This window comes from Trichechus manatus, unplaced genomic scaffold (genome assembly GCF_000243295.1).
Source record: "Trichechus manatus latirostris isolate Lorelei unplaced genomic scaffold, TriManLat1.0 scaffold00090, whole genome shotgun sequence".
In the NCBI taxonomy this organism is placed as follows: domain Eukaryota; kingdom Metazoa; phylum Chordata; class Mammalia; order Sirenia; family Trichechidae; genus Trichechus; species Trichechus manatus.
The window spans coordinates 4,334,916-4,358,303 of NW_004444026.1; the positions used below are offsets into that span (position 1 = coordinate 4,334,916).

The 23,388-nt window shown below is 45.1% G+C and overlaps 1 protein-coding gene across 1 annotated transcript in view; it reads left to right on the forward strand.

The window, feature by feature from the left end:
* The window catches only part of CSGALNACT1 (chondroitin sulfate N-acetylgalactosaminyltransferase 1), a 329,362-nt gene extending 309,579 nt beyond the window's left edge, over positions 1-19,783 (forward strand). Inside the window, exons 8-11 of the mRNA XM_023736698.1 lie at positions 397-575; positions 1,483-1,577; positions 12,810-12,891; positions 17,208-19,783. Coding sequence (XP_023592466.1) covers positions 397-575; positions 1,483-1,577; positions 12,810-12,891; positions 17,208-17,497 — 646 coding nt within the window. The 3' untranslated portion in view covers positions 17,498-19,783. The remainder of the gene's footprint in view (positions 1-396; positions 576-1,482; positions 1,578-12,809; positions 12,892-17,207) is intronic.
* Positions 19,784-23,388: the final 3,605 nt, after the last annotated feature.

Consider the following 23,388-nt stretch of genomic DNA (forward strand, 5'->3'; position numbering starts at 1 on the left):
CGGTTAAGCACTCAACTACTGTCTGAAAGGTTGGCAGTGCGAACCCACCCTGGGGCACCTCGGCGATCTCCTTCCTAAAGGTCACGGTCTTGAAAACCCTATGGAGCAATTCTACTCTGCACACATGGATGGGGTCGCTACGAGTCAGAATCGACTCAACAGCAATTAACGACAACAACAACAAAACTTCACTAGGTGTTCTTGATACCTTTTATTCTAGTGAGTTTGCAGTGAGTCTGGGTCATTTGGTGACTGCTTGGGTAGTCCCAGAGCTCCTGAGGTCACTAAAGAAACGTCACAAGATGTGGGTGGTCCCTGGTCACATATTTCCAGAGGATTGCTGTCCGCCTGGGAAGGATGGACACCTGGGTGACTGTGTCTGCTTTTCCCTTTTAGAGCTGCCAACTTCAGGAACTTTACCTTCATCCAGCTGAATGGAGAATTCTCTCGGGGAAAGGGACTTGATGTCGGTGCCCGCTTCTGGAAGGGAAGCAATGTCCTCCTCTTCTTCTGTGATGTGGATATCTACTTCACCACTGAATTCCTCAATACCTGTAGGCTGAATACTCAGCCAGGTATGGTCTGTGGGGTGGCTCCTCCCTTCCCCTCTCTCCCTCAGGGAGGTGTTAGCTCTCTTACACTCACTCGTCATTCTCTTCACAGTCCATGCTCAAGTCCTACTTAATTTCCCTCAATGACAGAGAAAAGGAAAATCATCTGGTTTGATTTCTCCTTTGATGCCACATGGTGGACTTGTCAGCCACCACAGTCCTGGAACTGTTTGTTCCAAGTTTGTATGTATAACCCGTTTTCCATTTTCAGCTGGGAGGCCTGCGTTCGTGAACAAGAGGGAATATGGGGAGAGAGGGGGGAGGGGCATGCACCGGGAAAAACCACCCTAATCTAAAGAGGAAAAAAAAAGCAGCTGTGGGCAGTTACCAAGGGAGGAAGAAGGAACCCAAAATTGGAAAATTATTTTCATAACAGTAAACTGACATGGCCATGTCAGTTGTTAAAATATCGAAATTCTATATAAATGGGTAAAGAGCTACTGCCCCAGGCTCTCTACGTCTGTTCCCACCACCCAGACACCCTGGTCCCTTTCCAGCAACTTTTCAGATTGCCCCGGGACCCAGCAACTAAAGAGTTAATTCTGCCATGGCAGGGACAGCCAGGACTCCACACTTACACTCATTCCCATGGGTTGATGCTAATGGCAGAGCCACTGACTTGTAACACTTTGAATATCACTTGTGTGCTAGGAGGTCTTTGAGGCCGAAATATTTGAATGTCTGTCTGGCCTGCCTGATACAGAAGCTATAAGAGCTTGAGTTTATTTCAAGGATCTGTTTTAAGAGTCAAGTGACGGAAAAAGAAAAGTGAGTGCAAATATCTGGGATGGTTCCTAGGGTTCAGTGAAAATGAACAAACCCAGTAGTTTCATCGGTAGCTTTAAGTGAGTGTTTGTTTCCTGTTTTGCAGGGAAAAAGGTATTTTATCCAGTCCTTTTCAGTCAGTACAATCCTGGCATAATCTACGGCCATCACGACTCAATTCCACCCTTGGAGCAGCAGCTGGTGAGTAATGACCCTGCAGATGCCTGCGTATGTGTCTTCTCCTGCCTCTCATTATCAGGGGCACCTGACCGAGATAAAGGTGAGGGGGAATCTGTGGGTTGATTCCCTCCGCAGTTTCTAAGTTTCACAGACGTTATGGCCTTTGCTTCCAGCGCCTTGTTGATGGAAAGGGCTTGCAATATTTACAAGTGGAAAATAAATAGGAACCGTACCTTACACAAAGGTAATTTCACAGCTTCATAGTTTCCTTTTATGGTTCTGGAAACTAGTATTACATCTTGGAAACCAGCAGCACGTTTGCTCAGTGTGATTGGAAATAAGGTGAGATTTATGTTCCCGTTTTACAGATAGAAAATGGAGTCAGGAGGGGAGGGGCAAGGACCAGATCCAGTTTTCTGGACCTAGGCTGTCGGTACGCTTCCCGTCATGCCACAGTTCCCACCATATCACCCTGCCTCTGGGTGGACATTAGCGTCAGAGATGTCACCGATCAGATGGCTTTTAAAGTTGCTAAGATCCTGGCTGCATAATTGGTAGATAGCGGAACCACACAGCCACCAAGGACCTCTGTAAGCTGTGATGTCTCTGTCCTCGGCAGGCAGTTGGTTCATTCAGCAGAGAAGCAGGCAGGGAACAGGAGGATAATGAAAGCCAGAAGGTCTCTATACCACATGCAGGCAAGCCCCTCTGAGATGTTGCCAGCATTGACAGAGAGAGAAGACCCTTCTCCCACCCCCAACCTGGGCTGTGGTCTTTCCCTGCAGGGAGATCAGCTGGGTTTGTCTAAAGCCATGTTCTAGCTCAGGCCAGCTAACCACTCGGGTCAGGGGCTGTCTGTGCATCATTGCCTCGTGTCACTCTGCCTCCTGCTGCAGCAAAGCCTCTTAGGGTGAAGGAAGGAAATCTGCTCTGTGAAAGTGAAGATGTGATGGGACTAGGTCTTGCATGCTCCCGTGCTGAGAGAGTAAACCGACTTTCATTGAAAACAGATTCTGTGAAATTCTTCTGGAGAACCGACCAGAAGCAGTAAAACCAGTTCTCTCTATCCTCGTCCTATGCCCCCCTCCAATTAACCTCCGGCAGCTGATGTAATAACCTTTTCCAGAAGGCTTCAAGCTGGGGTTCCCTCAAGTTGGACAAGGTTTGTCCCTTGGGCTTAAGGTACCATACTAACAGTAAAGATAGTTCTCTCCTCACCAATGAAATCTTAACACCACAGATATACTGTGTATCTGTTATGTACTGTGTTTATCTGTGCTTTATAAATAAAAATAATAAGAGTTTTTAACTCCCCAAGAATCAATTTTTATCTCCTTAAGGGTGATATCACACCCTTTGAGACTCTTTCCTTTAGAGTTCTAAGCTTCTGAAAGGGATGGAGGGAAAAATGGGATACAGGAGTTATTTTCTCTCAACCAATCAAAATAAAAGTTCATTTGGTTTTAAATAAAGTACTGGTTTACTTCTGACATCGAATGTGATTGATGTTTCCACTTCAAACTCATAAAGAATTTATTCGCTTGCAAGAAATTATTTTGATTGTACATTTTAAGAGTTTTATGCTTTTATTATTATTCCTGCAGGGAAGCAGGTACAAGGGAAGCTAGAGATATGGCATGATTAAGCAAGTTTCTCAGATCCTAGAGAATTAGTGGTTAAGTCAGAAACAGAACCCCCCATGTCTGTTTCCCTATTTTCACTGCTAGAACCTCTGAATTACCCCCATAACCTTTGATATTTACTTCCAAATACACCTTTGACCTTTCCTAGGGCAAGTAAGTTTGATATTTTAGAGTTCAGTGTTTATGACTCTTTAGTCAGGAGAAATACACCTCTTTGAGAGGAAGGGCACCCATCCAAAAAGAAAAAAGCATGATTATGTTTCTTTACCTAATGAACCATTTCTTGAGAGCCTTGTGACTACAGAGCACTAGTCTAGGTGCAACTGGAGAAGTCAAAAGAACTCAAATAATAGTTCAGTATATAATAATAACAGTTTAGTGTATTTTGAAGTGACTTGTGAGATCATGTCATTCATTCGCCCTCTACTGTTTATTGAGCTAGAGTGACTCACCCAGGATCACACAGCCAGATAGTGACAGAGCCCAGGCCAAAGCCAAGATTTCCTTAATCTGTTGTTGTTGTTAGTTGCCATCCAGTTGGCTTTGACTCACGGTGACATTATGTATAAGAGAAGAAAACATTGCCCATTTCTGCGCCATCTTCATGGTCATTGGGATGGCTCAGTCCATTGTTACTGCTATTGTGTCAGTCTGTCTCATTGAGGGCTTCTCTTATTTTTCCTGACCCTCTACTTTACCAAACATGATGTCGTTTTCTAGAATTTGGTCCTTCCTGATGGTGTGTTCAAAGGAAGCAAATCCACAGCCACCTGTCAGTTTGTCCTACGGTGGTGACTTGTGTGTTACTGTGATTCTGGAATCTATGCCACCAGTATTTCAGATACCAGCAGGGTCACCCAATGGTGGACAGGTTTCAGCAGAGCTTCCAGACTAGACAGACTAGGAAGAAAGGCCTGGCAATCTCCTTCCAAAAATCAGCCAGTGAAAACCCTGTGGAACATGTCTTAGGCTGGGTTCTCTAGAGAAGCAAAACCAGTAAAGAATATAAATATATACAGAGAGATTTATATCAAGGTAATGGCTCACATGATGATAGAGGCTGGAACTTTCCAAGTCCGTGGGTCAGGATAGAGGCCTCTGATACACATAGCTGCAGGGTCTGGCAAACCCAAGACTGGCAGCTGAAAGAGTAGGGCTCTTACTCACAGGCTATGAAGATGGATGAATCCCAAGATTGGCAGGCAAGACTGCAAGTCAGCTGCTAGTTCAAGTCCCAAGAACCAGAGATCAGATGAACAGGAGCCAGCTGCAGGATCCAGAGTGAGCAAAAGCCCACGAACCTTGCCAGAATGTCCACTTATATTAGATGCAGACCACATGCCCAAGGAAACTCCCTTTCAACTGATCAGCTACTCACAGCAGATCCCATCATGGAGGTGATCACATTATATCAAATCTCATCATGGAAGTGATCACATCATACGACTGCCGAACTACATCATAACTGCCAAACCACTGAGAATCATGGCCCAGCTGAGTTGAGACACAACCTTAACCATCACAGAGCACAACAGAACACTGTATGATATAGTGCTGGAATATATGAGCCCCTCAGTTTGGAAGACACTTGAAACAGGACTGGGGAAAAGCTGTCTCTTCAAGGTAGAGTTGAACTTAATGACATAGATGAAGTAAAGCCTTTGGGACCTTCATTTACTGATGTGGCACAACTCAAAATGAGAAGTAACAGCAGCAAAATTCCTTACTCTCATGTGGTAGAAATAGATTTGCTTAGGATCTGGATGACAGTATAAAGGAATTAAACAGAAATTCCAAAGCACAACATCAGACTATAGAAATTAATAAAATGGAGATAGAATATGTAGGTGCTGAGAAGGTATAAAGTAAAAGGTAATGATTGGAGATGGGTAGATTAGGAAAGATGTCCTACCAAGGGTGCATTTCAGTTCTGTTTTGAAAGATATGATGCATATATATATATTTGTAAATCCTAAGTAGCCTTCCTGGAATAAGTCAGTGTCTTAGTTATCTAGTGCTGCGGAAACAGAAATACCACAAGTAGATGGCTCCAACAAAGATAAATTTATTCTCTCACAGTCTAGTAGGCTAGAAGTCCAAATTCAGGCTGCCAGCTCCAGGGGAAGGCTTTCTCCCTCTGTCAGCTCTGGGGGAAGGTCTTTGTCATCAATCTTCCCCTGGTCTAGGAGCTTCTCAGCACAGGGACCCCAAGTCCAAAGGATGCGCTTCTCTCCTGGTTCTTGCTTGGTGGTAATGAGGTCCCTATCCTGTCTGATCAATTCTCTCTTTTTTATCTCAAAAGAGATTGACTCAAAATACAAACTAATCCTGTAGATTGAGTCCTGCCTCATTAACATAACTGCCTCTAATCCTGCCTGATTAACATCATAGAGGTTAGGATTTACAACACATAAGATAATCACATCAGAGTACAAAATGGTGGACAGCCACACAGTTCTGGGAATCATGGCCTAGCCAAGTGACACACATTTTTGGGAGACACAATTCAATCCATAATAGTCTGTATCAAAGGTAAAGGGGAGCACAGATCTCAAATGCAGCTGTAACGAACTTACTTCTGCAAACAAAAGACAACCTTTTCCAGCAGCCCTGCAAATGTGACCTGGTTAGTGAACGTGCGGAGTCCCTGGGTGGTGCAAATGGTTAATGTGCTCAGCTGTTAACTGAAAGGTTGGAGGTTCAAACCCACCCAGAGGTGCCTGGGAAGAAAGTCCTGGCGATCAAGTTCCAAAAAAAAAAATCAGCCATTGAAAACCCTATGGCACAGTTCTACTCTGACACACATGGAATCGCCATGAATCGGAGTCGACTCCACGGCAACTGGTTTGGTTAGTGAATGTGTCAGTCACTTCTTCTCATGGCTCTTGGCCACTGTCATTTGATAACATTTTGCCTGCAGACAAAAGCAAAAAGCTAAATTTATGATTTTTTTCTTTTCTTTTTTTTTTTTCAGACCACTTGTTTCTTTACCTTTGAATACAAACCATTAGTAATACAAAATAAATGAAATCATGAGATTTTATAGTAATATTTAATTTCTTTAGTTTTAAACCATGAGATAAAACTTCCTGATGCTTTAATGTAGATGCAGTTCTCTGAACAAGAAATGCCTCTAATTTAAATAAATATTAACTTTAAACATGCCGCTTTCCTGGTTCAGGCGGTCAGTTCTTATTTGGCCATTGCAGGAGCCTCCTCTTACTTCTCACTGTCTTGAGACATCTTCTCTCCCCCACACGCTCCAGTCTTTCCTTCACTTTCCTGCCAGAGATATGTCTGTAAAACACAGATGTATTCCATTTTTCACAAATTTTTTTTAAGGCAAAAAACCAGTGGTATGCTGGTAACTGTTAAGTAACCCGCTCTCTGGATGGGGGAAAATAGCCCTGATTTGTGGCATTTGCCAATTTCCATGGTGTAAATACTCCCACCAGGGCCTATTTCAGGCTACCAATGTGACTTCACTGAACACAGACTGGGGGAGAGATGTGTGTCATCAGCTCTTAGGAACTGGTACCCAACAACTCCAGCACACCATTGCAAGCCGTAATACCTTATTAGGATTAATTGCCCTCCACACACTGACTCACAAACTGATTACAGAGAAAATGTCTGTAAACCCCAGCACTTGGCACTGAGTAAGCAACCAGTAAATGGAAACCAGAATGATGGACACTCAAGATTTGTATGAATTGAGGTGAGCATGCCTGCCCTGCCTCCTAGTGCTGTGGTTCCACTGCAGGGCCATCTCCTTACCACTTTAATGCCTGGCATCTCAGGGGGTTCTCCCATCATTTCAATCTGCCAGCTGTTCCACTCTGTTCAGTATGAACATGGTACACTGGTGCCTGTTCTTACCCTCTCCATCCTCCTTCGGCAAGTGTTCTAACACTGGCCTGCATTTCAGTTTAAACTTTTCTAAATTGCTGACTGAGCAGAGTACATCCTGTGCTTCCCAACACTCTGTTTTCATGTATTCAGCAAGCATGCACTCCCTGTGTACCAAAAATAACAGTGACAGATGCCATTTATGGAGCCTTCCCACAGCAGGCACGGTGCCCGCATTATCTCGCTTAGTATTAGTACTCAGTAAGGCGAAGAGGCATTACTATTCTCATTTGACAGATGAGAAGTCTGAGGCTCAGAGAGAGTAAATACCTTGCTCAGAGGCCCCCAGCTGCTAAGTGGCAGAGACTGGGATTCAAATCCCGCACATGTGACTGAGCCAGAGCTAACGATGCCGAGAGGCAGGAGGCAGGCTTAAAGGAGAGTAAAGAGCCCCGTTTTAGGTTGCAGGTTCCTAAGCAGAGAGAACCTGAATGATTCCTTCTTCAGCATGATTCCCTTCGGATACACTAAACAATTTTTTTAATGCAGATATGATAGAAGGGAGCTTATAGAAAAATGTAGATCTGTACAAATCTGGGAGGAGATAGCGTTGAGTCCATTCATAATTGAATTCTTTGAAATCTGTGACTCTGGATACCTTGTTGCTCAAGGAATGAAAACGGTCACAGCAATCCTGGTGTTGGTCTGTGCTTGGCCACTACCTGACTCTGTGATCTTAGGCAAGTTATTCTACCTCTGTACAAAGAAGCCCAGCAAGAAGAGATTATGCAGCTTTCCTGGCGTCTGTGTGGTGGGATCACCAAGCCCTCAGGGCCGAGATAATGAGGAATGCACAGCGCAGGGCCAGCGAACACTCAACCCAGACACAGAGGCCCCTGCAGCTCAGGATATCTGCCACCCACTGCAGGCAGGACCAGCCTTACAAGTGTCAAGGCCCAGTGCAAAATGAAAATGTGGGGCCCTCGTTCAAAATGGTTAAGAATTTCAAGAGACAACAGCAAAGCCTTAAACCAGGCATGGGGGCCTTAGTGTGGAGCCCCGTGCCACCGCCTGGGTTGCACGCCCTGCTGAGGGGCATTGCTGGTGAACGTGAGGCTGGTCAAACACAACTTCAGTTCTTGGGAGACTCTCCTGATGCAGAGGAAATGCTCGGCCTGAGTATTGGAGTATTTGTTGTTTATTTTATTTCAGGGCCCAGATTGCTTGGCGGGCAGGTGTCCAAGTCAGCACCATTAAACCAGAGAGGCGCTGACTGCCTTCCCAGCCCCCCTGCAGCTGCAGGGCGGTGCCTCCTCACATCTTTGGGGAGAGATGCTGGTTTGTGCTTTGTGTTTAGGTCCTCACAGAAAATAATCACCCCCGTCACGTGAATCTCCCACAGAGCTGCGGCTCTGGAAACTTCCTGTGGGAGAGCAGGCCTGACAACTGTCCTTTTGTGGTGTATTCAAGCCCGCAGTGCTCCGCTGAGATCTAAGGTGGGAGAGAAGGGGTGCAGCAGAGAGAGCGGAGAGGAGGCCAGCCGCTGAAGGACGTTTTAGAAAATGAGGACAGCACTTGAAAACATCAGTGAGATCCAAGACAGGAGATGTTTTTCTGTTAAAGTGTAATCTTTATCTTACGGTTTCTTTTTCCTCAGTTGTAGCCAAACATCCTTGGTGCAGACCCTGAGCTGCGTATCTTTTTAACATTTGAACAGAACAGTGGGGCTCCGTATGCCTGCTGCGGGTTCTAAGAAGTCACGCCCTCCATGTTAGACCTGGGAAGGTGAAAATGTTTTGTCTGTTGGTCCAGAACCACACAATTTTGAGAATTTCCACTACTGGAATTCCTGAGCCTTCACTGACCCACTGGCTGACAAGCCTCCCGTACTTGGAACGTGTCTATATCCAGTGGCTTGGAGCCATCCCTGCCGTGAGACTGCTCCTCATTCATTCAGTCACTGAGAAGTGTTTATTAAGTGTTTGCTGTGTGTGATGGAGTCCCCCCGGGTGGTGCAAACAGTTAACATGCACAGCCGCTAACTGAAAGGCTGGAGGTTTGTGTTCCCCAAGAGCCTCCTTGGAAAAAGGCCTAACAATCTACTTTTGAAAGATCAACCATTGACAACCCTATGGAGCAGTTCTGCTCTGACATGTGGGGTCACCGTAAGTTGGAGTCGACTTGACAGCAGCTGGTAACTGGTACTAGCACTGCTGGGTTAGACAGTGTTCTGGGTTCTGGAGACATAGCCGTGAAGAAGACTGAGTCCCCACCTCCTCGCTCTTATGTGCACCCGTCGGCGAAGAGTCAACCAACAAAGACGCAAATGCAGCAACGAGATAATTTCAGAGTGCTAAGTGTTGAGGAGAAACAAACCTGGGTGAGGGTGTAGAGTGACATGGTGGAGGAGGGAGTGCTGACCCTGGCTGAGGGTCAGGACCACCGCTCTGAGGAAGTGACACTGGAGCAGGCAGGGAGGACTGCCCGTTCCACGCCTTAGAGACGTGTGAGCCTTGCAAGTTGGAGGGGCAGAAGGAAGATCAGTGTGGCCGGAGCGTAGTAAATAGAGGTAAAGGAGGAGAAGAGTGTAGGAGATGAGATGGGTCAGGCAGGCAAGGGCCAGAGCATGTAGGGCCTTTTCAGGCTAGAGCTTTTCTCGTGGATTTTGTTGTCACTGGATTAGGAAACCAATGCAGGGCTTTAAGTCCCTGGGTGGTGCAGTGGTTAAGAGCTACGGCTGCTAATCTACCAGCCGCTCCTTGCAAACCCTATGGGGCAGTTTTTCTCTATCCTATAGGGTCACTATGAGTTGGAATTGACTTGATGGCAGTGGGTTATGGGTGGTGCAAACGGTTAAGTCCTTGGCTACTAACGGAAAAGTTGGAGCTTCAAATCCACCCAGAGGCACCTTGGAAGAAAGGCCTGGCGATTTACTTCTGAAAGTCAGCCATTGAAAGCCCTAGGGAGCAAAGTTCTACTGTGACACACATAGGATTGCCATGAATCAGAGTTGACTCGATGGCAGCTGTTTGTTTTGGTTTGTTTTTTTTCCTTCAGGGTTTAAACAGGACGGCAACGTGATCTGACAGACACTGGAGAGCGCTCACTCCCACTGGTTGCTCAGTGAAGGCAGCACTCCAGTTAGTGACTCAGCACAGCTGTGGGTGGTAGAGCCTCTAATATGTGAACTCCATCTCACCCTGAAATTATATGCTGTGGGCACAACAAAATCATTTCCACAAAGCGCTGAATTTCAGCGAGCTCTTCATGTAGTGGCTTTTCGTGGCTTGCCAACTTTAATAAATGCTAGTATTAATAAGGAGCCCTGGTGGCACAGTGGTTAAGAGCTGGGCTGCTAACCAAAAGGTTGGCAGTTCAAATCCACCGCCGCTCATCGGAAACCCTATGGGGCAGTTCTACTCTGTCCTATAGGGTTGCTATAAGTCGGAATCAACTTGATGGCAATGGGTTTTTTTGGGGGGAGGGGGAGGTTATTATTAATAAATGTTTATATAGCTCACTCCCCAGCTCACAAATCAGTAGGTCTCTGTTGCAGGGTTTCCAGGTGAGGCTCACCCTTCGACGTTGTCAGGCACTCCATCTGCTCAAACCAGGGCTTGGGGCTGGCCGCCTCGTGCTCTCCAGCTTGCCTTTCTTTCCAAGCTCTGCCTGATTGCTTCTCCTATTGGAAGCTTTCTCTTTTAAAGTATTTGAAGTTTGGATATTGGCACTTCTCTCTGACTCCATTTTTTTCTAGAAGCTTAGAGGACTCGTCTGAGTCCTGGCTAGCAGAAGGATAATAAGCTGTTAGCTGCAACAGAAACGATGTACCCGGTATGACAGGTATGGAACAGAAACAATTTTTTTAAAAAAATGACTCAGTGGAGCTTTTCCCAGGATTTCCTGCCCTGCACAATCTTTCCAGTTGATACTAATGAAATTGTCTTGCGATTTGGGAGAGATTGTATAATAGTCCTTTGTTCTGAAGTGAAATTGGAGAACATCTGTTGGGGACAACTTTATTGACAGAACCTTCCTTGATATTTATTTTTCCTTAGCTAGTCCTGATGCATACTAACAGTAGTGTTAAGTTTCATCTACTTGTATGCTGTAGTAAAAATAAGATCGTTTAATAGGTTACAGAGTAAAAGAATTTTTACGATTCGTTGGCCCTTCTTCCAACCATTTGTCAAGTATAATTTAGCTTGTGGTGAAGTTCAGGTCCCTGAGTGGTGCAAATGGTTTGTGCTCAACTACTAACCTAAAGGTTGATGGTTTGCACCTACCTAGGGGCAGTGCGGAAGAAAGGACTGGCAATCTGCTGCCATAAGATTACAGCCAAGAAAACCCTATGGAGCAGTTCTGCTCTGACATACATGGGGTCATCATGAGTCAGAATGGACTTGTAAGCAGTGTGGGTTTTTGGTTTGGTTTGGTTTATGGATAAAGTGAACCTTCAGGAAGGTGCAATAATAGTGATATGATAAATATTCAGATGTTAGAGCTTCAAGAGACCTTAGGGGTGATTTAGCTCAACCCCCACATTTTACATGAAGGGAAGTAGAAACTCAGAGAAATACATGGACCTGCCTGAGGTGAAAAGCCAGCTAGTGGTCAAGTGGGTTCCTTTCACCACACACTGTTTCTAATTAGCGGCAAGCAGAACCAGATGTCCCAAACGGAAAATGCAGAAAGCCCAACAAAAGGGGGACCTGCTGCAGCTCTCCCACCATCTCCCCTTCCCCCAAGGCAGGGGACTTTTATCTAAGCACCTATGTGAACTCTTAAGAATGAATCATGAAAAATAACTATCATGATCTCAGAACCATTGAAAATATCACATAGAAAAGCTGAATTACATAAACGAAAGTTACATGAATCACATGAAGTATCAAGCATGTTAAAAAAATTTTAAAACCATTCCAAGAAGTACTCCAGCCAATAAATCTATAAATTTGAAAAAAAATTAAAAAAAGAAAATGTTTTGCTGCTTCAGCAAATGTATTTGAAGTTTACTTGCAAGTAAGAAGCTGGGCCGGGTCTCTCTCTAAAGATGGTCACTGCTTGGATGGCCTCCAGCAGGCAGCCCTCTTGCTGGCACTGCTGCATGCGTTTTTTGAAACAGTTTGGTTTTCAAATAGTGTGAAGATGAATGGACAGAGTCTTTCTTCAGAACCTAGACTTTGAGTGCCCTTTTTCTCAGCAAGCGGGAGTTAGCAGAGCTGGAGAACCAGTAACTCACTGAAGGCTCTCTATTCCTTTTTATTCCCCGAGGGAGTCCTGTTTGTGGACTGTGCCAGGGTAGCTGAATTCTGAGTTGTTCTCTATGCCTTTTCTCAGCTTCCTGAGCCCTTTGCTGGCTCCCTGCCTGGCCCTGTGTGAGGGGCTGAGGCGTTGAATTCTCTCTGGCACTGGTGTGGGGCCAGACACGTAGGTGGCTTTTCAGGGCGCTGCTCAAAAACTTGCCCTCCTGGTTTGTTTTTGATTGTGTGTGTGTGTGTATGTGTGTGTGTGTTTTCATGCCTACACCCTAGGAACATTCCAGCCAGAGGTGCCAAAAATCACAAGGCTCCATTTTCTCAGTGGTGAGTTTACTGTATTCCTCACTGTCTGAAAGGACTGGAAACAACAGACTTGTGGCTATTTATCAGTGATGGGACGGTGCCACATTTAACACTGCTCCCATGAGTCTGTGAAGACTTCGTAGTCAGTTTTATTTCCACCATTTTAACCCCCTCAGATGACAGTGCTTTTCTTGCAGGTCATAAGGAAGGAGACTGGATTTTGGAGAGACTTTGGATTTGGGATGACGTGTCAGTATCGGTCGGACTTCATCAATATAGGTGAGAAAAATCTTTTTGAAAAAAACTGCATCTCTGCTGCCACCCAGAGGCCACTGGTATGTGTGTGGGCCTCAAGGAAATCAGGTCAGGATTCACAGGAGTTTGGTAGCAAAGGTGGTGCCATTTCCCCCCCCTCAAAAAATGTGGTTCCTCATGTCAGGGATTCAGAGATTGAAGCAAAAGCAAAAGGAGGTTTAGGGGGTGGCACTTTAGCCCCTATTATCATCACCAGCACCTCTCAGTCACCCCAAATAATACACACAATCAGAGGTAAAAGGGGAGCTTGTTGCATAGAAGCAGTTCAAAGCAAGTTCTCCAGTGCCTCCTTTCAACCAGGTTCTCAGTCCTGAGCCTTTTCAAGTAGGAAATCCTGAGCCTCCATTGCAGGGGGATCCATTAAAAAAATAAGGGAAATATTGAACATCTCAGAAAAACACGTGTCAGAAAAAGTACAGATTTCTCACTGTGGAACTTTCAAAATTCCCTGTGTCACTTCAAGTCCTGACTGAGTGTGCAGTCACTGACACGACGCACACTGCATACGCGCACGCACACACACACACACACGCGCACAGGTTCCCAGAGCAGAGAGGGGAGAGGCCTTTAGGTTGTAGTTGAGGAGACCAAGGCTCTCAGAGGCCAAGGGATCTCTCCAGGCCTCACAGCAAGTGAAGGACAGAGCCAGGATTAGACGAGAGGTCTCCTGCCCTTCCCCTCAATACCACACCACCTTCTCACAGCAGTTGATACCTATATTCCTCTGAAGGGAATAGAATTGTGGGTTATAAATAACCAAGGCATGAATGTAAAGGCCCAAACCCAGGCTCAGGAGCTGAAAGATACCAAGGTGAACCCAGAGAGTGGAGTCAGGGAGGCCCTGCCCACTGAATGGTGTGGGGAGACTCCTCATAGCAGCATGAAGATGCCCATCCTCGCCATCCCCCTGCAGACCTCCCATGAGTCAGCTAGTCTTGCTCTCTCCCAGTCTACTCCTCTGCAGACCCAAGGCCTAAAGCTTCTCCTTTTAAAATCTGTGAGTAGGAGCAGCACAGGTTTTTTGTTTGTTTGTTCAGCTGAAGTGAACGACAGGGTATCACAGAACCCTCAAGGAAATCACTGGGTTAAAAAGGAAAAACCAACACACAAACTTGAAAATCAAGTCCTGTAAGAAGCAGCAGAGCATCCAGTATGCAGGTCACTAAGTGGTGTGCGCTCCGCAAACACCCGGCAAGTAACTACAGGCGTTCTTGGATTTCTCCAAGAAAAATATCCCTAAGCAGTTATGTGCAAATCAGATTTCCAAAAATGACATATGTAGAAATTTTCTAAAGGAGATTTCCATAGAGAGAAACTCTATGCTTCCTTGCCCTTTGTACAGGAAAAGATTATTTTGTGACGATGCATACTTTTATTGAATTTGGGTTTATGTTCATTGGATTTTCCTAGTGGTGGGTCATAATTGTCATGGAAAAAAGTGGGGATGGCAGGCTGGGAGGATGCACTTCCTCAGGCAGCTGTTGCCATGAGCTCAGAGTCTTTTGGTCAGTTTTGGATCACAGTCACTCTCGCAATCTTGAATGTGTTTCCAAGTGTTACTCGTCTAACTCCTATTTAATAAGTTAGAATGATAACAATTATAAAAATAAATCAATTATAGTTCACCAAGCACTGCCCTTTGTCTTACTAATTCATTTGGTTATGACACCTACTGCACTTAAGGGAAAAACAAACAAACTCAAAAACCAAACTCGTTGCCGTTGAGTTGATAGGACAGAGTAGAACTGCACCATAGGGTTTCCAAGAAGCAGGTGGTGGATTCGAACTGCCGACCTTTTGGTTATCAGCCAAGCTCTTAACCACTGTGCCACCAGGACTCCCAAACAAACTCAACAGAAGTTAAATGACAGCTTCTAAGAGAAGGGCTCAAATTCTGGTACCCTAACTCATAATTGGAGCCCCAGTGGCACAGTGGTTAAGTGATATGGCTGCTAACCTAAAGATCGGCAATTCAAATCTACCAGTCACACCTTGGAAACCCTACAGGGAAGTTCTACTCTGACCTATAGGGTCTCTCTGGGTCGGAATCAACCCAATGGCAACGGGTCTGGGTTTTTTTTTTTTTTTTAAACTCATAATTGGAGCCCTGTTAGTGCAATGGTTAAGAGCTAAGGCTGCTAACGCAAACGTCAGCAGTTCAAATCTACCAGCCATTCCTTGGAAACCCTATGGGGCAGTTCTGCTCTGTCCTATAGGGTTACTATGAGTTGGAATTGACTCAGTGGCGATGGGTTTGGCTTTTTGGTTTAACTCATAAATTAAGAGATTGCCTAATGGTTCAGTGATTAAGCACTTGGCTGCTAACTGAAAGGTTGGTGGTTTGAACTCACCAGTGGCTCCGCTGGAGAAAGATCTGTCAGTCTGCTTCTGTAAAGATTATAGCTTTGAAAACCTTGTGGTGGCAGTTCTACCCTGTCCCATAGGGTTGCTGTGAGTGGGAATCAACTGGAAGACAATTAACTGTACACCTTTCTTTGCCTGTCCACCATTGAGGGGTCACAAATCCCTCACATAGATAGCTCAGGGGCTGTGCTTATGGTTTCCCTGTGCATGAGGCCCCTTTTCCCATTCCAGTGATAGTCTCGGTCAGAGGAGCTCAGGTCAGGTGAGGTTCCACGATAAATTCTGAGAAAAGAAAATGTTTAGGATCACTTCACTGTCTCTTGTAAGAGTTGAATAAATCTGCTTTGTGAGGAAGGAATGATGACAACTGGAAGCCGGTGCTTCTTTGGCTCTATTTGGGATCTGGTGGATTTTAGGTAAGGAAAGGTGGGGCATCTCAGTCTACAAAGGTGGAGCTTTAGGGACTGTTAATGACTTTATGAAGGAGTTCATTATAAAATGAAACAAGATTTTCTTTAAGTAGAACTTTAGAATTGACTGTACGGCCAAACCAAACCCATTGCCGTTGAGTTGATTCCCATTCATGGTAACCCCATGTGTTACAGCGTAGAACTGCTCCAGATCACCAGGCCTTACTTCTGCAGTACTGGTGGGTAGGTTCAAACTGCCAACCTTTAGATTAGTAGTCAAGCGTAAACCATTCGTGCCACCCAGGGACATTACCAGTTCTCTTTGAAATAACTAATTTCGCCAGCCCGTGGTGGACACGGAAACCCTGGCGGCATAGTGGTTAAGAGCTACGGCTGCTAACCAAAAGGTCAGCAGTTTCAATCCACCAGCCACTCCTTGGAAACCCTGTGGGGCAGTTCTACTCTGTCCTGTAGGGTTGCCATGAGTTGGAATCGACTCGACGGCAGTGGGTTTGGTTTAGTTTCGGTTTTATGGTGGACACACAGCTTTTCAAGACCACTATCCCTCAGTAGGGTTACTATGAGTTGGAATCAACTTGACGGCAACGGATTTATCGCTGAGTGGTTCAAACAGTTAAGCCCTGGACTACTAACCGAAAGGTCGGTAGTTCACACCCACCCAGAGCCTCCTTGGAAGAAAGGCCTGGCGCTCTGCTTATGAAAGGCCACAGCCTTGAAAACACTATGAAGAGCAGTTCTATTCTGCAACACATGGGTCCCCATGAGTTGGAATTGACTCTATGGCAACTTTTTTTTTGTGGGGAGCAGGGTATAATCTATGAAAGGGTGTTTTGTGGGAAGTAACTATTTTCATGTGGGCATCCTGCTTCACCCCTTCATACTGCAAGCCCCTGGTTTAGTCTCTGTTTCCAGTGGTAAGAGGAGAGCACATTCAAAGAGAAACACCAGGTTTCCAATTGAAAAGTTGGGCTGATGCTGCAGCTCTTAATCTGAGCAATTCATTAGCATTGCTGATAGCTCTTCAAACAGGAAAATGCTTGCAATTCTGTTTGTAGTCTTTTTATCTTAAGAACTTGGCGCTGTCTGTCATGAGGATTGTCTGTGTTTGGGGATTTCCGAGGCCTCTGACCAGAATGGACACTCTTATAACTTGCAGGGGTTGGGAAGCACACGACATCTCCTAAACGCCTTTTCACGCAAAGTTCTATGCCTATGCAGATCAAAAAACCACATCAGTTGCTGTCAAATGGATTCCAACTCATGATGACCCTATGTGTGTCAGAGTAGAACTGTGCTCCATAGGGTGTTCAAGGCTGTGACCTTTCGGAAGCAAACCACCAGACCTAGCTGCCGACCTTTCGGTTAGTAATGAAGTGCTTAACTGATTATGCCACGCAGGGACTTCTTGTGTTGATCAGGGAAGCAGATATATAGATCAGGGAATGCATGGGCCGCAGTATTCAACCATGTGCTTTCTCCTGACAGGTGGGTTTGACTTGGACATCAAAGGCTGGGGAGGAGAGGACGTGCACCTCTATCGCAAGTACCTCCACAGCAACCTCATAGTGGTGCGCACACCCGTGCGGGGACTCTTCCATCTCTGGCACGAGAAGCGCTGTGTGGACGAGCTGACCCCTGAGCAGTACAAGATGTGCATGCAGTCCAAGGCCATGAATGAGGCCTCCCACGGGCAGCTGGGGATGCTGGTCTTCAGGCACGAGATCGAGGCTCACCTTCGCAAGCAGAAACAGAAGACAAGAAGCAAAAAGACATGAACTCCCAGGGGTGGGTTTTGGGAGAGATTTTGTTTTTTTTTTATCCTTTTGCGCTTACTGAAAGACTGGCTGCAACAAGGAAAAGACTTCCATAAAGGGCGACAGAAGAGTTGACCAGTGAGTAAAAGAGATGAGAGGAGAGCCACGCCATTCATTCTCTCTCGGCCTATTTGGCTGTATGCAGCAGAAATGAAAATCTCCCACTTTGCCTGCAGAAGTAGCCCACCTGCACCCTGGGCAGGGTGTTGACAAAGGCAGAAGGATTGTGAGATTGTGAGCCTGGCAGTGTGGAGGTGTCTGAGTATTGTTTGGTGTTTACAGCAAAATGAGACGTATTGTTTTCTGTGCTCATTGAAATATTCATGAATTAAGAGCAGTTTTGTAAAAAGTTAATTAGAATGAAAGGCAAGCTCATTTTCCCCCATATGCACGATTACATCAGTAGTTGCTAAGAATGCTAAAATATCAAAAGGCCTTAGGAAATGTGGAAATATACCCATCGCAATCCTTGTGAGTCTATTAGGCAAAACCAAATGGACCAAAAAAAGAAAAATCATAAATACCGTATCATTTCCCCCCAAGATTAACCAAAAATAATCTGTTCATTTTTTCTGTTGTACTTATAACCATCTCCATTTGGTGAATTTGGTTTAAAAATGCACTTTTTTGTTATTGTTGTTGCTTGTAAGTTAGATTCTGCTTATTTAAATACCAGTTTGTAGGCCTTACTAAGCAAGCGTAAGTTACCATACAGTTTTATATTTTTAGAGGAGATGCTTCTAGATGCATTATGGAAACTTGGAGTGCAAAGCATCAAACTGAGATCCCTACCCAAGGACATGCCAAATGCTGCCTCCTGTCAGACACTGAGCTTCAGATCCTGTAGTCTGTGGAAGGCACGGTTGGGAGCTACTGATAGAACAAGACATAAAGCTGCTTTATCTGAAGAGTATTTCTGAAGAGGAGCCACTGAACACTGGAGGAGTAAAAAAAAACAAACAAAAAAGAACTTTTCACCTTAACAGGAAGGAAAAAAAAGCCCACATTCAGACGGGTGATACATCTTGATATATTTAAAAGTCAGAAAACATATTTTATCCTCAGGAAAACTGGGGACCACTTTCTTACCTGTTGAAATAAACCAAAGTATACCCTGTGAACCAGACAATCTCTTTTCAAAGCAGGGTGCCTTTCCTGGCTTCTGGCTTCAAAGAGAAGAAATGCAGAAAAATCTATTTTGGTGACAGATCAATCCATCTGCCACTGTCTAGCAGAATGGAAGTTTTTGCTACATGTTCACACACCCTAGTCTAGGGGGAAGAAATTGAACTCTTTTTTTAAATTAAGCAGTTCTACTCAGTCACCAAGATGCTTCTGAAAATTGCATTTTATTACAGTTTCAAACTATTTTTTAAAAAATAAATACAGTTAACACTGAGTGATTTCTACATTCATGTGAAAATCATTTATTTATTAGCCAGCACCGGATGCATGAGCTGATTATCTCTCTGATTCCTTGCCTTCTGTTTGCTCACAGTAAACTCATTATTTAAAAGCTTCAAGAACGTTCAAGCTGTTGGTGTGTAAAAAATGCATCGTATTGTACTGGCAGTTCATAAAATTTAATTAAAACACAGGACATGAATGGAAGGTAGCATTGGACAGCTAATAAACTATGATTTATATTGGAACCCTGGAGTAAGAATGCCATGTCTTTAGTTTTTGGAAAACAGTATCTTGAGCATAGACCAGATGTCTCAACCTTAGCGCCACTGACAGATTGGGCCCAATCATCTGTTGTGCGGAGCTGTCCTGTGCAGTGCAGGAAGTGTAGCAGCATCCCTGGCCTCTGCCCACTGGATGCCAGTATAGCATCTCTCACCTAACTGTGACAGCCACAATGGCTCCAGTCATTGCCAAATATCCGCTAGGGATCAAAATCGCCCCTGGTTGGGAACCACTGGTCTGGAAGGAGGTGAGAACGAAAAGCCATTTATCTATTTTTTGACCTTTGTAATTAGAAGAAATTGAGAATGATTTCTAAGATCCCTTTTGACTCTGTGTTTAGTATTTTCACATGTAATGATGATACTGGTGACTCGGGTCACTCTGGCCTGTCTCCCCACTGGCGCTGATGGATTTTTGTGACACACCTGCACGCTGTTGCCCGTGTTCTCCCAGTGTCTGGAGGATGCATTTCCAACAAGGATGGTGGTATTAGTGAAATGTTTTGACCATGTCCTGAGGTTCACCCTTCAGCCAAAGATTAGACAGGCCCATAAAACAAAACAAGACTAAAGGGGCACACCAGCTCACGGGAAGGGACTAGAAGGCAGGAGGGGACAGGAAAGCTGATGATCGGAAACCCAAGGTTGAGAAGGGAGAGTGTTGACATGTCATGGGATTGTTAACCAATGTCATAAAACAATTTTTTTTTAAAAAAATGTTTTGACCATGGAATTAGGCAGGTGTAAGTGTTCAGTGGGGAGCAGTGGTGGTTCCGTGGTAGAATTCTCATCTTCCATGAGGGAGACCCACGTTTGATTCCCACTCAAGGCGTATCTTGCAGAGCCCACCTGTCAGTGGAGGCTTGTGTGTTGCTATGATGCTAAATAGGTTTCAGCGGAGCTTCCAGACCAAAAAAAAAGAAAAGATGGACTAGAAGAAAGGCCTAGTGATATACTTCAAAAAATCAGCCAATGAAAACCTGATGGATCACAATGGTCTGATCCACAACCAATCATGGGGCTGGTGCAGGACCAGGCAGCATTTCATTCTGTCGTGCATAGGGTTGCCATGAGTCAGGGGCCAACTCAGTGGCCTCCAGCAAGTATCCCATAGTTGGTACATTCCTAGGCTGCATTCAATGGGCTAATCATGTGTTTGTTTAAATTGCATACAGCAGATGCCTGAGATAGTGGTTAGAACTTGGATTTTAAAAATTACCGAAGCTACTTGAAGAGAAGAGGAAATGGCAAAATATTAAAATATTTCTCTGTTTTCAGTGCTTAGATAAAATGGTTTTATCAAAGGGTAGCCATGGCTCCCACGTAAGGAAACTCAGCAAGAGGGGATCCATCCCCATCTCCTACCAAAAATATGCACAAAAGAAGGGTTGGCACAGGCCCCACTGAAACATTATAATTAGGTACCTGGAATTGAAACTTAGATAGCAAAGGAGAGTAGCTTCTGCTGAGGAATCACTGAGTCTTGGGCTTGTCTAAGGCCCCTTCCAACTCTGCATACTTTCTCTATTCCTACTCTACATGCATTGCCTAGTGACCAGCCCAGGCACCTCACTGGAGCTGGGGGCTCTAGTATAAAACTTGGGATCTCCTTCAAGCAGCAGTGTGCTGGTACAGGCACATGACAGCCAATTATTAGTGTCTTTTCTTAGTTCCTTGTTCAGTGATGGTTGATAGCTTGAAATCAACCATGGTGGCAGTATTTACACCGTGAAAACTGGTAATTGGCAAATGCTACAAATCAGGGTTCCCCTGCCCCCTGCCCAGAGAGCCAGTTGTTAAGTATTTAGCAGCACACCACTGACTCCAAGTCACATAGCCTCTCGTGCTCAATTTTCCCTCCAATCTTACTTTATGCCCCTCTTTTTTTTCATAAATGTGGCCTACTTGCTTCTCCATGCAAGTCAGTGAAAGGAGAGACTCAGGCCTAGAAATTTTCAACGGTTAAACAGAACTTTACAGAGCTCTATTTTTAAAATTTTGCCTGAACCAAGTAGGTATAATATATAATCCTGATAAGTAAGAAAATAGCAACCCAGCACCCAAATGTTTGTTTCAAGGAAGATCTTCCAATCTTATCTTACCAAGATTCAGTACAAGGTGGTGGTAAATATGGCTTCTCCAGTTGGACCGCCTGGGTTCAAATCCCAGTTCTTTCATTTGCTACCTATATGATCTTAAATCAGTTACCCAGCATCTGTGTATCTCAGTGTCCGCATTCAGGGTGATGAAGGCAACAGCATCTGTGTCATACGATTGTGGTAAAGATTCAATGAGTTAACGTGTATGAAGTCCTTTGGACACATCAGGCACATAGTAGGTATTTGTTTACCTATTTTATCCAACACAAAATTCTTCACTTACGACTGTTTATCTGTGCCTGTTACGCCTCCCAGCGTGCCCAGCACCTTGTGAACATTATCAAAGGACCAGTATTGGCCACACAGTAGAGATTATGAAACCATCACATACCCTGTTGTCCTTTATTTCTGTCACTCTGAAAACAGTCTCAGTCCATCTGGAGGAAAAAGGTTACTAGAAGTGTAAAATTTAATGGATAATTTCTACCTTAAATGCATGCTCAGTAATTTGGAGTTGATGACCCCCTAGGTGGTTGGGAGCCATGAGTGGGTTTTGAAGTAGAGGACAGAGCCAGTCGCCTAATGTATAAAATGCAAACCCTCTAAAGTAGGTAACATCCAAAAAAAACCAATTGCTATTGAGTCAATTCCAACTCATGGCGACCCCATTTGTGACAAAGTAGAACTGTGCTCCATAGTGTTTTTCAGTGGCTGATTTTTCAGAAGTAGATACCAGGTCTTTCTTCTGAGGCGCCTCTGGGTGGACTTGAACTGCCTACCTTTTGGTTAGCAGCCGAGTGTGTTAACCATTTGCCCAGCCCAGGACTCCTTAAGTAACATCACTACTTCCATTTTTTGGCTGAGGAAGACCGAAGCTCAGAAATGCTAAGGAACTTGCCCTGAAGCTGGGCCAGAAAGTACCTGGCTCCAGAGCTCATGCCTCACCACGAGCTCCAGACTAGCTGGGAGGTCTGGGGGAAAGAGCTTTGGCCTGGGCCAAGTCCCTAGCCTGCCCTTTTTGTGGCTCCGTTTTCCACTGTTTTTCTGTTCTCCTCCCCACCCCCACCCCCACTTGAAAAATCCCTCGACTAGGAATGAAAACTTGTTAACACAGTGGTCCATGAACAGTTAAGCAACAGTCCACCTGCAGCCTCCCTGCAGCTGCTGTGAAATTACCGGGGGCGTTAGGACTCCATTTGGTATTGCATCCAGCTCCCACACAGGATTCCAAGGTGTCACACTTAAAGACTGCTTGAGTAGGAGGTGCGAGCAGGTGGGAATAGTTGCTTTTTAAAAAAGATTTGACATTGTTTCTGAGAATTGTTGATTAGAGATAATGACCCTGGGCAGTTCCTTAGAAGTGTGGGTGTGTACTCCCAGCCACACATCAAATACTGGTAGCTTTGCGTGATCCATATTCTGATTAGCTTTATATTTTAATTCAAAGCTGTTTCTCCTGGCAGGGCTCACTGGCTTTGCCATCACTGACAAACACGATTGGGCTGTGCCAGTTTATTGAGGGTTTTGATTTTTTTTTTTTTTCAACCCAGAGACTATGTTCCCTCCTGTCAGCAGAGGAGCCCTGGTTGGCTCAATGGTTAAGTGTTTGGATGCTAACCAAAAGGTCAGCAGTTCGAATCCACCAGCTGCTCCTTGGAAACCCTATGGGGCAGTTCTACTCTGTTCTACAGGATCCCTATGAGTCGGAATCAACTCAGTGGCAATGGGTTTTGGGTCAGCAGAGGTGCCATTCAAAATTGCTTTACATTACTGACCCTTTGAACACGCCCTCCGGAGTCGTCAGCCCCAGTGTCCCCTCAGCTGTGGTGGCTTGTCTGATAATCTAGCAAGAAGGTGAACAGAGACTGTAAGGGCGGAGGGGCAGGCGAGGGCGCCCTGTGGAGAAGGTAAGCCACTTCAGCAGCCTCTGCCCAGGACACACCAAATGGTGCCTTCAGCCTGCCACCTTCGGTGCAAACGGCCTGCCTTCTACAGGCAAACACCCAGGTGGATGGGGACTGGCCGATGTTTGGTGAATTGGGCTTACTCTTCATCAACCTGGGAA